Here is a 13478-nt window from a genome sequence, read left to right as displayed (position 1 = left end):
GGCGAGAAGCAACAAAGCTGGCAGAAGCCATCTCCCCAACTTGCTCCCCAGATTTTCAATAACGAGGTGTTTTCTTAGAAAGTGCCCAACTAAAATATTCTTAGAAACATCCCCATTTTGGAAACTGCAAACATGAAAAATGGACCAGAGAAATTTTTCCTGATAAAAGCTTGGAAGAAGGATTCCTGCTGCAGTGCATCCCCTCCCACCCACTGGGTCTGGCTAATTTGAGGCTCTGCCAGGCTGCCTTCCGCTGTGTGCTGGGAAATTCTGCAGCTATCAGGATTATTTTATCTCTGTTCCAACACTGTGACCCTGACATTTTTGTTCGTAGCACCTCTCTCTGCATCTCTCCTGTGTCTCTGTGGCTTCATGTACCTGCTTCTGGCAGCTCCACCTGCCCAAATGCTGGCACTCGGTGCCTCGTGCGCAAGCAAGGCGATTAGCACTGCAGATCGTTTGCCAAGTGCAGCAGAAAAGATAAATCACCCCTCCTGAACACATAAGCAAAAGGTGAGCACCTGAGCCACTCTGTTGGCTCACACGCAGCAAGGACGGCAGCGCACTGCAGGGAGGGAGGGAGGGGTTGATTCACCAAAGGGGACTTTCCACCCGCATCCATCATGGGTGGTTTTTTGTCTTCCACACAGAGCCAGCTCCAGATGCTCTGGAACAGGTTTCTGAAGCCCCGGGCAGGTGTGGGAAAAATGATCCTCAAATTCACAAAGTAATTTATGCAACAGGGAAATCTGGAAGTCAGCAGGTGGAGGAGCCCACAGAGCTGGTAGTGGGAGAAGAGCATCTGCTAGGAAAGCTTGAGCCATGCAGATTATACCCTGCCTTGCCAGCATCCCCCCAACTGCCCACCACAGAAGCAGAAAGAGGAGTCCTGAAGAGCCAGCAGCTGGCAAACCTCCTGCCATCTGGGAGCCCTGGCTCCCGGCAGTCTCCAATGGGCAGAGCAGAGAGGATTTGGGCATGGCTGGGGCTCTCCCAGGTGCTCATGGCCAGCTGCTGCCATGCCCTCAGCCAGCCCAAGGCAATAGGCTGGGACATGGAGTCTTCCAAAGAAGAGGAGGACCTTAGAAGTAACCCTACAGCAGCTCAGCAGATACGTTCCTGCCTCACTTAGGCATCCAGGCTTCTGCTCTGGCTTCTTCACCCAAAGCCCATCGCTAACCATTCTGTACCATCTGCTCTTGTCTTGCTTTAATAGCACTTTTCTCTTTGCGGTCACTTTCCATGCTACTACACCCATGCAGACAGCGATTCCAACCCCTCACCAAGACTAAACACACAATTTCAGTCTCCACTCTGGAACATGGCTTCTCCTGGGTTCTGATCTCTTTATCAGCCTTTCTATGTACCTAATACCAGCACAGTTCAGCTCTCTTGAATGTGGGCAGCCAGATGTGTGTGCAATGACCACGTGAGTCACAGAATCCTTAAGGGTGGAAAAAACACCTAAGGTCATCCAGTACAACTAAGTTTCACCCAGCTTTTCCAAGTGGCAGTGAGACTTCAGTACAGCTACTGTACCTACCTTGCAGAATACAGTCCAGTCTTGCATGTGATACTTTTTTCATGAGGTGTTATATGGAGAAGAGCTGTCTCCTTTTTATGGTTTGCCCTTAGGTCCTACTCAGCTGCCTCCAACATTTGGCACCAAAACAGCATCTTGATGTCTAAAGTCTAGATGCTTTTCTCAAAGATGTTTCATTCACACACAGGGCTGAATGTAAGGTTCATAGATAGGCAGGGTAATCTATAACATGCCTGAGCCTGAACATCTCAGTGTAACATAGGACAACGTCCACAGAGCATAGCTTAGGAGGTTCAGGTTGGACATGAGGAAAAGCTTCCTACCCAGGAGGTTGTGCAGCCCTAGGGCAGGTTGGAGATGTGAGGAGAACTCTGCCTTTGGTGATTACCAAGAATTATCCAGCCAAAACTGTACCTGTCCTGCCATAGCTGGGTGGTTGGATGAGAGATGCAAGATGCTGGGATGCTACAGTCTCCTGGCTTTTACATTTATACTGGAAGACAACAAGAAATGGACTCATTTTAAGAGCTGGAAAGCTCATTCCAGCTCTCTAAAGTGACTTCTGCATGCACTTCCCCAGGTTTTTGTTTCACAGACAGGGAAATCTTTTCAAAGCTATAGCCTGCTCTGGGCAAAGCCAGGAGCAGAAGCTCATGGACCATGGCTACAAGGGAATTTTAAACCTTAATGATGTCTGGCACGAACCTAGAGCACAGGTGTGAGCTGTGCATCTCCCAAGCCAAAGGACTCATGCTGTGACATATACCATCAAAGTAAGTTATCTGAATCCACAGAAACACAGAAGATGGGCCATTCAGTTCTGCTGCAGAGGATGCTTCTCCTGATCAGTTTATTGGGAATGAATATCTGTTCCCTGTGCCACACACTAGCTGGTGTTCACACTGTATTACCTATCCCATAGTCTGTTTATTTGGGCTCTGTTTGCAGCCAAGAGCCTCTGACACTTGCACGAATCCTCCCTTCTGACTCTGTGTGACACAAGAATCCCTCATAAGGAACACGTCCCCCAAAAAATCTGGATGTTCTTGTTTCCCCAGACACTGGGAGGTCTTGAATTGGTGTAATCTGCAGAGCAGTTCTTCCTTCTCCCTTCCAGGTGAGCAGCAGCCACAGCCCAATACCAAGAGCTGCTCTTCCCACTTGCTATTTAAAACTTCCCTGCCCAAGAAGCCCTTTCCTTCCCCAAGTTTCCCAGGCACTCAGCTCATCCACAGCATGAACAGAGACTGAAAATCCTCCCAGCACCAAGATTATCCCCCTCCCCAACCCTCCCCAAAGAATGCCACAAATTAGCAAGCAGGAGCAGTGTGCTGTCACAAGTGAGAGGGTTGACACACGGCATGGTTCTCAATTAGTTGAGTGTCATTATCCCAAGCGTTGGGCCATGCTCAGCTCCTTGACCCCTGGCTTCCCTCCTGCTCCTTCCCTCCTGGGATGCTGGCACGCCTCTCAGCTCTCCTCTCATCCACCCCTCTTGGCACAGATCTCTGGTTCTGGAATGGCTGAGAAAAGGTTTTTTGTGGCACCCTATATCTGCACGGCATGTTTGTTTTCTTTTAGGCATCAAGGTTTTGTAAGGGGTGGATGGAAAGTCCTGGACGTGCCTCCATACAGAGCTGTAGGGGAGCAGTACCGTATGGCAGGAAAGCAGAGGATGAGCCATTGATAAAATGCAGCTTAGGGAGTCACAGAGAAGTCTACTGAGAAGAGCAAAGAGAAAATACAGCCTGGTCTTAAAGGTGACAGGAAATGGGATCATACAGAGTTTGCTGGAATGGGTAAATTCCAGAATGGGCAAATCCATTGAGTTGGCTGGGGAGCAGGGAGGTGGTAGAAAGGGAAGATCTCCTTCAAGCTCTTTTAATTTCTTTTGTTCTGATGCTGGTCCTTTATAATTTTCTGGTCTAGCCTGCTAATGAAGACGGTAAGGGTGAATCTAATCTTAGTCACCACTGCCTAAAGAGCAGTTAAAGAAGGGTGAAAGCAAGCTCTGCTCATTGGGGATGGATGACATGACAAGGGGAATGAGCCACAGATACAGACTAGAAATTAAGAAAGGCATCTTCTCAGGAGGGTGACACAGTCCTGGGAGAGGTTACCAGAGAGGTGGCATTTTCCAGGACTCAGGAAAAGCCACAGACACAGAAACAACCTCTCTGCACAGCAGTGAACATAGCTTGATGGCTGAGCCCATGAATACAACAGTGAGGTTATGCTTAGGTCTGGAAACTCAAATGTAGGCCTTGCAGAGAGGCATATTGCACCAGGGAAGCAGAATGTGAAGGGACCAAGACATTGTCAGAGAGACCACCAAGGAGGTAAGAGCTCCTTGCACAGCTGGGTGAGGCTGCAGAGTCCTTGGATGTATAGAGCAAACAGTGAGCAAACAGCACAGAAAGGAAAGCAGATTATTTGCAGTAGTGCTTCTACTAGCTGCAGTATCTAATTAACACAGAATTATGACGAAGAATATGAAAGTGTCCACAAAGAGCTAAAGGGAGAGCCACATTCTGCAAAACCACCTCATAGCAAAAAAAGAATGATCCATCTTGGTCTAATTGTCTCTTGTTTTCCCTTGAGAGAAGCTACCCACTGTGTCTCTACATGAGTACAAACATCCTACCAACACAGGACAACAGCAAAATGCGTTTGGTTGACACAGACTGAATGTTACAGAAATCCAGACCAGAAAGAAGGTGCGTATTTCAAATGATGGCAGTAATCATTGGAGAGGGATGTGGCAGTGATGAACTGTCTTTCACAGGGTGGTGAGGCTCAGGCACGGTCTGCCCAGAGAAGTTGTGGATGTCCCTGGAGGTGCCTGAGGCCATGGATGGGCCCTGGGCAACCTGAGCTGGTGGGGGGCACCCAGCCTAATGCAGGGGTTGGAACTGGATGGGCTTTAAGATGTCCTCCAACCTAGGCTATTCTAGCATTCTGTGAATTCTAGAACAGGAAGGTGAATGGTGTGTTATCTTCTTTGATCTCAAGCTGCTATTTAGTGTCAACTGTCACGATGCCATCAAAGCCACCAGTTGCACTCCTCCATTCAAACTCAGTATTTGCACTCTGGCCATTCTATAGGGATCATTTTCCCACTGTCTCATAGCATCTTTTCTCTGGAATGCTGAGGAATTTATGATATCTGAAGGTTAAAGATGCTGCTGGATTTCAACATAATCACAGAACATCCCGAGTCGGAAGGGGCCCACCCGAGATCCCCGAGCACAACACCTGGCCATGCACAGCACCACCCAAACCCTATGGCTGAGTGTCCCAGTGCTCCCTGTGCGCCAGGGATCTGTGCCATGCCCACTGCCCTCTGGTGAGGATCCTTTCCCTATCACCCACCTGAGCCTCCTCTGATGCAGCTCCATGCTGCAGCCACCAACTTCCAGGCTCAATGCCCCACTCTCTCCATGCACTCTCCTCCTGGTACAACACCCTCCATTCTCCTGTCCCAGCTCTGCCTTTGTGTGTGCAGCTTCTGTTACCAACTGCTAATGATCTACACCAAGGCTGCCAGGCAGTGTAAGCTGAAGAATTCAGAACCTCTAATTACAGAGGAATCAGCAAGCAGACAGTTACTGTTTAGTGCTAATGAATAGATACATTAAGGGAGATATCACACAGGCTGAGAAGTGTGAGTCCTGACAATGAAGGAGTATCAAACAAGGAGGATGATGATCAGGGGACTGAAAGAGGATTCACCTTCAGCTCAGCTTTCTGCTTTTCACCAAGACGGTTCATGGTGACCGACACATTTTTGCACGTTACCTCTCTCAGCACTGTGTGCGTCCAACCAACCCATGCCCATCTGCACCACCACTGCCTTACCAACACCCCACACCACCATCCGCACCCTGCAGCAAGCACACAACACAGCCTCCAGCAGCTCTGTGCCAATGCAACAGTCCACACTCATCCAATTTGGTGCTGAAGTTCTCGTAGTGTCCAGGAACCCCGAGGAACGTTCACACTCCCTGCACACAGTCTGCAGTGTTCAGATCAACCACTTGCTTGCTTCCTCACACCATATTGATGTGCTTCCACCGTGCAATAGGATTAAGCTCAGGCCTGGCCCCAAGAGGTGCTCCAGGTCCAGATGGCTTCCAGGCAGGACAGGGAGAGCAGGTCTGCAGGCCACCCAGCCACCAGCACAGCTGCCACCTGCAGCTCTCCTAGGAAACAGCACTGCCAGCAACCCCAGCACATCCCTTTCCCCAGCCCCCTGGGCCAGCACAGAAGCTGGCAACCCAAAGAGAAACCATTACAGCTTTGCTGTGTTGTCTTCTTCACCAAGCACAGCAGAGAGGGGCTTGTGAGCATGGCAGGTGGCTTGCAGCAGCACAGGATCTGGAGCAGTTTTCCAGGCAGCAATCCTGTACAGCTGGCTCACAGCCTCCCATCTCTACAGCTTTCCTCTGTTTTCACGGCCTGTTCTGGTGCTTGGGCCAGAGGCTGCACTTTCTCTGCTGTTGGAGCAGAGATGACAGCTTGTGTCAAAACACTCGAGCCGATATTACCTTCTCTCCTCAGGAACCAGGAGCACCAACAGGGGCTGCCAGCAGCAGTGTGAGCTGCTGCTGTGTCTGCAACGCTGCCAGCAATGAGGATTAAAGGCACCTACAGCGTGTGTGCCTGCTGGCATCAAAGAAATGATTATGGGTCCAATGCCAGAGGGAAACGCTGAGACACCAGAGGACAGTGACACGAGCTAGACTGCTGCAGTGGCTGGCATGGCAGCTCTGTCTTGGGGCACACAGAAATAGGGGATATTTTTCATATTCAAGGGATTCCCTCTGGTTGAGTTTATACATAGGAGCGAAACCGACTTTTTACATGGGCAGATAGTGATAGGACAAGGAGGAATGGTTTTAAACTAAAAGAGAGGAGATTTAGGTTAGATGTTAGGAGGAAATTCTTGGTACTCAGAACCCATCCAGAGAGCTGAAGGCGCCCCATCCCTGGAGGTGCTCAAGGCCATTGGTAATGACTGGAGTTGGCCCTTTAAGATCGTTTCCAAGTCAACCATTATATGATTCTATGTTTTGTCCAGGAATTGCCAGGCCACTGCATCTGCTTACCACAGAGCAAGAGACATCACACCACATCTCACCCCACTCCGCCTCCCCTTCAGGCCCTGCTCATACCACAGAACTTCATCCAGCACGTGCGTTCAGTCCCCACACCCCCACCTCCCCTTCCCACGGGGGTCTGACAGGAGACAGGGCCTCTTACCAGCCTGGTTGGTGGTGATATTCACTGATGCAAACTGCGGGGAGAAGGGGCTTTGGTCGGTGACGCCATTCACAGCCTGGATTTCGAAGGTGTACTGCGTGTGGGCCAGCAGGTCGCTGATGTAGATGCGAGGCTCTGTCAGACCCAGCTGGCGTGGGGCAAACTGCACATTGTCCCCACAGCGTGTGCACGCCCCCCGGCCCGACCCGCAGCTCTTGCAGATGATGTTGTACACCAGATCCTCCCGGCCCCCTGAGTCTCGTGGTGGGGTCCACTCCAGCATCAGGGAGGTTTCGTTCACGCTGGAGATCACAGACTGGGGGGCAGATGGGATGGCTATGATGGGAATAGAGAGAAAAGTGTAAGAACAAGGGCTCTGCTCTATGCTATGGGAACCCATCCCCAGCAAGGATTTGCCCTGCGTTGAGCCCAGCTGCTTCTCTTGCTGGATCTTGACAACCTTGAGATGTGGGTCTATGTGAAAGGAGTGGGGTTCAACAACAAAGAAGCTCAGAGGGTTGCAGCACCTTTCCTATGAAGAAGGGTTAAGGGAGCTTGGCTTGTTCAGGCTGGAGAAGACTCCTGGGAGACCTCACTGTGCCATTCTAGCCCTTAAAGGAGCTTATTAACAGGAGGGAGACAATACTGTGGTCTGATAGAGAAAGGTCACAGACGAGTGGTTTTAAACTAAATGAGGGGATATTTACATTAGATATTAGGAAGAATAGGCTGCTAATTATGGAGTCCAAACTGCCCAGGGAGCTGTGGGTGCCCAATTCCTGGAGGTGCCCAAGGCCAGGTTGGATGGGGCCCTGAGCGGCTCAGTGTGGGGGGCAACCAGCTCTTGGCAAGGGAACTAGACGGCTTTATGGTTCCATCCAAGCCGAGCCATTCCATGATTCTGTGACTCTCTTGGTGTCACAGGGATGTGTGCAGGAAGCTGAACAGCCAAAAGCAGGAGTGGGAGCCAAACTTACCTTCTTAACTCAGGTCCGTCCCTGCTAAACTGACCACACAGTACCCACGACAAAATTCACCTGACATTTTTGGTATTTTTTCTGATTCCTTGCCCTTGCCCTAAACTCCTGAGCACCTACAGCCAGGACTTAGCATTCAGGAGCAGCCCCAGAGTGAAGTCATCCCACAGCTTAGAGCTCTGAGTCACCCTAAATGCTTTGGCTGATGCACGCCTCCTTCCCCAGCTCTGTGCCTCCCCTCCCCAGTTGCCTGGAGCCCACATACTGGTGCAGGGCATGTCGACAGGGTCAGCATCTGCCCGATAATATCCATTCCGGCACACGCAGTTCGTGGCCCCTTCCGAAGTCGTCCGGCTGTTAATTGGACAATGGACACATCCTTCATCTCCTTGGCTGGCCTTGAAGGTCCCTGATGGGCAGCCTGGAAAAGAACCAAGAGCGATGGTGAGTTGTGAGGAAGGAGGGCTGGCGAGGATGCCCAGAGCTCGGCAGTGCTGCAGGAAAAAGCTCTTTGGGGCGTTGCAGCATCCAAAGCCAAAACCCGACAAGTTGAAATGAACAGAGTGGAGAAAGAGCAGCTGGTGTGAAGACCCTGAAAAGGCAGGTTGAGATGGGGTCTCTATGTAGGTCTCCCCTGTTGCATTCCCAACCACAAATGCAAAAACAAGGTCCACAGACCAAGTCTTAGGACAGCAAAGGGGATTTTTATCTGCTATCATGCAAGAAGTTCAGAGTGGCTGTACCGAATCAGACCAAAGTCTCTCAAAGAGGATGGCATGAGCTGGGCTGCTTATTTTCTAGTAAAACCTTTTAGGGTGGAGATCTTCCCTCCTGCTGGAGGTGGAACTGACCTGCACAAAGCAATGCTGACTCTTCCTAAGAATCCCACATTCATGTAAGAGTCTCCATGAGTTTCCTCTCGTTTATGCCATTGCTAATCATGCCATCACACGCAAGCAGCAGTTTGCTGGGGTCTAGCCACTCACAGATGAAGCCACATCGTTAGCAACAGCCACTCAAAAAATGCATGTTCAGCCAGGCATGATGGGTGCCAGAGTGGCTCACGTGCTGCCTTGCAGCAGATGGGTGGTGAAGGCTGGACCACAACTTGAAATATAGCATTAACAGATATGGTGCATAAGGCTAAAAATATTGTTGCAAAGCCTACAGCACTAGAAGGCCCTTTCCAACCCAGTGGGTCACCAGTGCCAATGCAAAAGCTTGGCTATAACCATTTATCAGCACGGCTCTCGGTGACTACACTCCGTTGTGACTTTCACCACTGTTGATCTCTCGTGCAGCATGAAGAGCCTGGGGGTGGCAGGTGGTTTCTGCACTAAAATGAGTTAAACAAACTTCTACTTCAGTTCACCATCAAGGCTTTCAGGAGTGAGGCAGAACAAAAAAACAGCCCAGGAAAAACATATGGTCAGGAGTGAATCGTATCATAGAACCATAGAATGGCTTAGGTTGGAGGGGGGACCTTAAAGATGATCCCTCGACATGGAAAGGGTTGCCAACCACTAGATCAGGTCATCCAGGTTCCCAGGATTGCTGTAAGCAAGAGCTACTAGAAGTGCTTATTTTTAATTTAAAAACAAACACACAAATAAGAATTTTCTCTGTTTTCAACCCTTACCTTCAACATTATCTTGGGTTTCCAACAAGAAAACAGAAAAATACCCTACCCTGCATGCTTCAGGAGTCCCTTTGGACTCCTGAAGTCAAAGGATCTGCTGGAAATCTGCAGGAAAGCCGGCTTCTCCCCCGTCTCATGTTCATGAATCTTTTCATCCCCATGGTCCCCCATCCTCTAAGGCTTTCGACTCCTTTTCTGATCCTGTTCCCAGTGTCTCTCAGTATTAACCCATCTCAGAGGGTGTTACACTGCTGGGAAAGGTGTTGTGATTATCTCTGTTACAGAGAGATGAAGGTGGCTCTGCACCCAAAATGATAGCAGGGTTCCTGTACCAATACCAATACTGACATGCAATACAAGCAACATACATAATTACTCCACTCTGACCAAGCTGGGCTGCTAGAACTCTTTTCACATGCCCTTAAAACATGATCAGCATTTTTGGCAACTTTCTTCATCCCCATACAGATAAGGCAACAAATAACCCTGCAAAATGACAACATTTTGGTGTGACTCCTCTGCAGCGTTCCGAAATCACGTCAAGAGACAGCAGATCACTGAATGGCAGCTCTTTCAATCCACACTGTTGGTTCTGATGAACACCCTTCCTCAGCTCTCTTTGTCCACCATTATCTCCTGGCAGCCCTCCTCCACTCAAGCAAGGCTCTGAGTCTTACATCCCCAGCCTTATCTTCCAGCTGCCTCCCATCTTGTTGTGGGGTGGAGGCCAGGATGACTCCACAGTCCCGAGCTGTTGGGGCTCTGCCATCTCCTTTCTCCTGCATGGTGCTTTTGGGTCAACCAGCGTGAGGGCAATTGGGAAAAACAGGAGACTTTTTCCCAAACTAAAGGTCAGGGCATGAAAGGAGAGTCCCCTCCACCAGCACTTCGAGTCTGCTGCTCGCAGTGGCTGTGGGGTATTTATGACTTTGTCCAACCAGTTTGAAGTTTTACCTCTTATTCCTTTCATGAACCGTGCCTCTTTCTTCCAAAACAGACATGAGCTCTCAACGCTCATCCTTCGTGGGACAGCCTTCCTCTGGGCAATTCTTCCAATTTCCCTCCTGATAAATGTAATTAGCAGCCCACAGTGTTACCTCATACTTGAGATAAGCAATTAATCCCATTGCCAGGTGCTATCACTGCCAACGACAGTGACAGCGTTTGGAGAGCAAGAGAATAGAAATGCAGGAGGGAAAACAGGGTTAAAAGAGATTAACTGAAGAGGAATGCAGAGCTCAGCCAACCTCTGTGATGCGAATTAAAGAGTTGTCAATAAAGTAAGAATGCACAATGCAAATGTTCCTGATAAACCCACTCATTCTCCATAAGACAGGAAGAGAAGCTGACAGCACAGGTCTGGAAAAGCATCTTCCCATTGCTAACAGCTCTTAGAAAGGTACCAGAATGGACCACATCACTTTGTCCAGCACACAGCACTGCTGCTCCTGCCTCCCTGGAGAAGATGCCAAGGCTCTGAAACACATCCTGCAATACTAATCCCCAGCATCACTCCCCAAGTCACCTCATCCTTGTCCCAGCCCAAGGACAAGGTGCCCAGAGCACCTCCAGACACAACTACCTTAGAAGTGTTTCCAGCATGGACTTCCCCATTGCACTCTGCATACTTGCAGCTCGCCACTGGCTGCTTGGTTTAAGAGGAATGTGAATCAACTCAACACCTCTAGTTTCTAATTCCTCTTTGCAGACACTTCATGACAGCCCTGAGGCCACATGAGATGCACTGGGATACAGCTCTGTGGGTTGGTGCAGAGGCACTACTAAGTCAGCATGGGGGTGCATTGGAACCTTAGGGCTGGGATGTCACAAAGGTATAGAGAGTCCAAGGCAGGGTAGAGTGATACCTTGTTTGGGAAGCACCACTGGAAGGCCATGCAAGGGAAAAAAATGCCCCCAGCCTTTCAGCCAGGATACCCTAAAACAGGCCCCAAAGAGCAAGAGAAGGGATGGCCAAGGAGTTCAGGCTTTTGGACACCACTGTTGCTGGTTATCCTGCAGAGCCTGGGCACTTCTATCTCCCTGCTCTCCTGCAAGGGCACCAGCACACTCCCCAGGATGACCTCAGGGAGGGAGCACCTTCATCCAAACCCCTGCAGCTCTGTCCCAGTGCCAAACACATCTCACATCCTCACAGCCTTCATGCCAGGAGCTTGCCAGTAAATCCCTGCTGTGGAGTTCACAAGGTCATCTCCCTGCAAGCACTGTGAGGAGTTCAAGCATCTGGCTAGACCACCACACCTGTGGGCACGCACACCTGCAAGCCCCCCTGCTCTGGGAGGCACATCCATCAGTTGTGATGGGAATTTAGCTGTCAGTGAGAAATGCTTGGAATTTCTTACCTGCTGCTCATGGTTCAGCATCCCTGACCTGTCAGGGGGGCTCTTAAAGAGAAATGGAAAGCCCTCCATCCCTGCCTGAGCCCAGGGGAACGGAGTATTCCCAGTAGCTTCAGATTATGGATGGCAAGGCTGCTAGAGCAGACAACCAAGGCTGCTAGAGCAGACAATCTTCTCTACTTAAAGGGCAGTGAGGCCCTGGCACTGCTGCCCAGAGCTATGAGTGCCTCATCCCTCAAGGTGCCCAAGGCTACGGATGGGGCTCTGAGCAGCATGAGTGGTGGGGGCACCAACCCACAGCAGGGATTGGAATGGTCTCCTCCAAGCTAAGCAATTCTATGATTTGATCCAAAGGGAAAGCTTGAGCCCCAAATCTTTCAGGAGCTGTACGTTCACCAAGGGCAGCTGCCAGTCCCAAAGACATTCACAGTGCACTTCCAGAAGCACGCTTTCCTGCACGAAGCCGACATTAAGCTAAGAGTTCACAGGTCAGAAGGGCTTTGGATCTCTTTGCTCCTGCAGATGCCTGAAGAACAGCAGTCAGCAGTGCTCTCCTGAATGGTACTCCAGCAGAGTAATTGCAACAGTTCAGGTGGAAGGGACCTACAAAGATATCAATCCAACTGCATGATCACTTGAGGGCTAACCAGAAGTTCAAGCATTTTATTGCTCTGAGCACCGAAGGAGCTGTGGGCATCCCTGTTCACCGCAGGGGAGTTGGACCAGATGGCCTTTAAGGGTCCCTTCCAACTCAAACCATTCAGATTCATATCCAAATGCCTCTTGAAAGTCCACCAGGTTGGACCCTGATGGTCTAGGAGAGCTCCCATCCCCAGCACAGTGGGTAATGTAGCGTGCTGCCCCATAGTGAGCAGTTTTAACCCCCAAACCTTATCTCAGCAGCCTGTCATGCATCTAAGAACCCAGAGATTGAGGTGCTGGAAAACAGCATTGCCCTGGGAGTCACGGGGTGATCTGTATGGAGTGATGCCAGCCAAAGCCAGACAAGATGCCAAACCACAACGTTGTTTCTGAGCAGTTACGTGCGAGCAGATGTACCAAATGTCATGTTCTCCTCATTCACCCTCATGCTTTCACACAGTGCAGAGTATGGACCGACACACGCTCCAGCCACTGCCTGCAAAACTGTGGGGTTGTTTAGCTTCAGCTTTAGACTCCTTACATTACAGCCATTTATTTTATCTTAGTATTGAAAAATACGCTTTCCAGAAAGCAGAAAGCACGTCCTATCTCACGAGCTGTAAACACTGCCGTGCTTTGCACTGACAGGCCGGTTGTTCAGGCAGTCAGCCCATTTCCTCCGAGTGGTCTCCAGAAGAATTTAGGACTTTCACATTCTGTTACTTTGTTTGGTCTTGTTTAAATGTTTCCCAAAGCTTCTGCCTGGGAGAGCTCTGCCTCCCGAGGGTGGTATGTTAACCATTACGGGAACGGCTCCCAGCCTTTTAACACAAGGAAGAAGCAAACTGAGCAAGCAAGTGGTGACATCAAAGTTGCACTGATGGAAAACCCCTAATCCCATAAACCCTTCCTGCTTTAATTGGTGTTAAAACAAAGATAATCTTATCTCAGCCCTATAAAAGAAGGTAGAGGATGCACTCTCTAAAAGCCTCTCTAAAAGCGCTCGTAAACTTGACAAACATTCCATGTTTAGAGCCCAAGGAGAATGGCTTTAATCC

General features: G+C 49.9%; 1 protein-coding gene across 4 annotated transcripts in view; it reads right to left on the bottom strand.

Moving 5' to 3' along the window:
• Positions 1-13478, bottom strand: part of EPHB2 (EPH receptor B2) — a 98265-nt gene that overhangs the window by 25911 nt on the left and 58876 nt on the right. For all 4 annotated transcript variants that reach the window (XM_042882995.1, XM_042882997.1, XM_042882996.1 and 1 more), the window contains exons 4-5: positions 8048-8203; positions 6806-7141 (exon numbers count right to left, since the gene is read on the bottom strand). In XM_042882995.1, the coding sequence (XP_042738929.1) occupies positions 6806-7141; positions 8048-8203 (492 nt within the window). The remainder of the gene's footprint in view (positions 1-6805; positions 7142-8047; positions 8204-13478) is intronic.

Source organism: Lagopus leucura, unplaced genomic scaffold (assembly GCF_019238085.1).
Source record: "Lagopus leucura isolate 7727_CA_CO unplaced genomic scaffold, USGS_WTPT01 Super-Scaffold_100037, whole genome shotgun sequence".
Taxonomy (NCBI): Eukaryota; Metazoa; Chordata; class Aves; order Galliformes; family Phasianidae; genus Lagopus; species Lagopus leucura.
The sequence above is the reverse complement of the archived record's forward strand: the minus strand, read 5'-3'. Positions and strand labels throughout refer to the sequence as shown.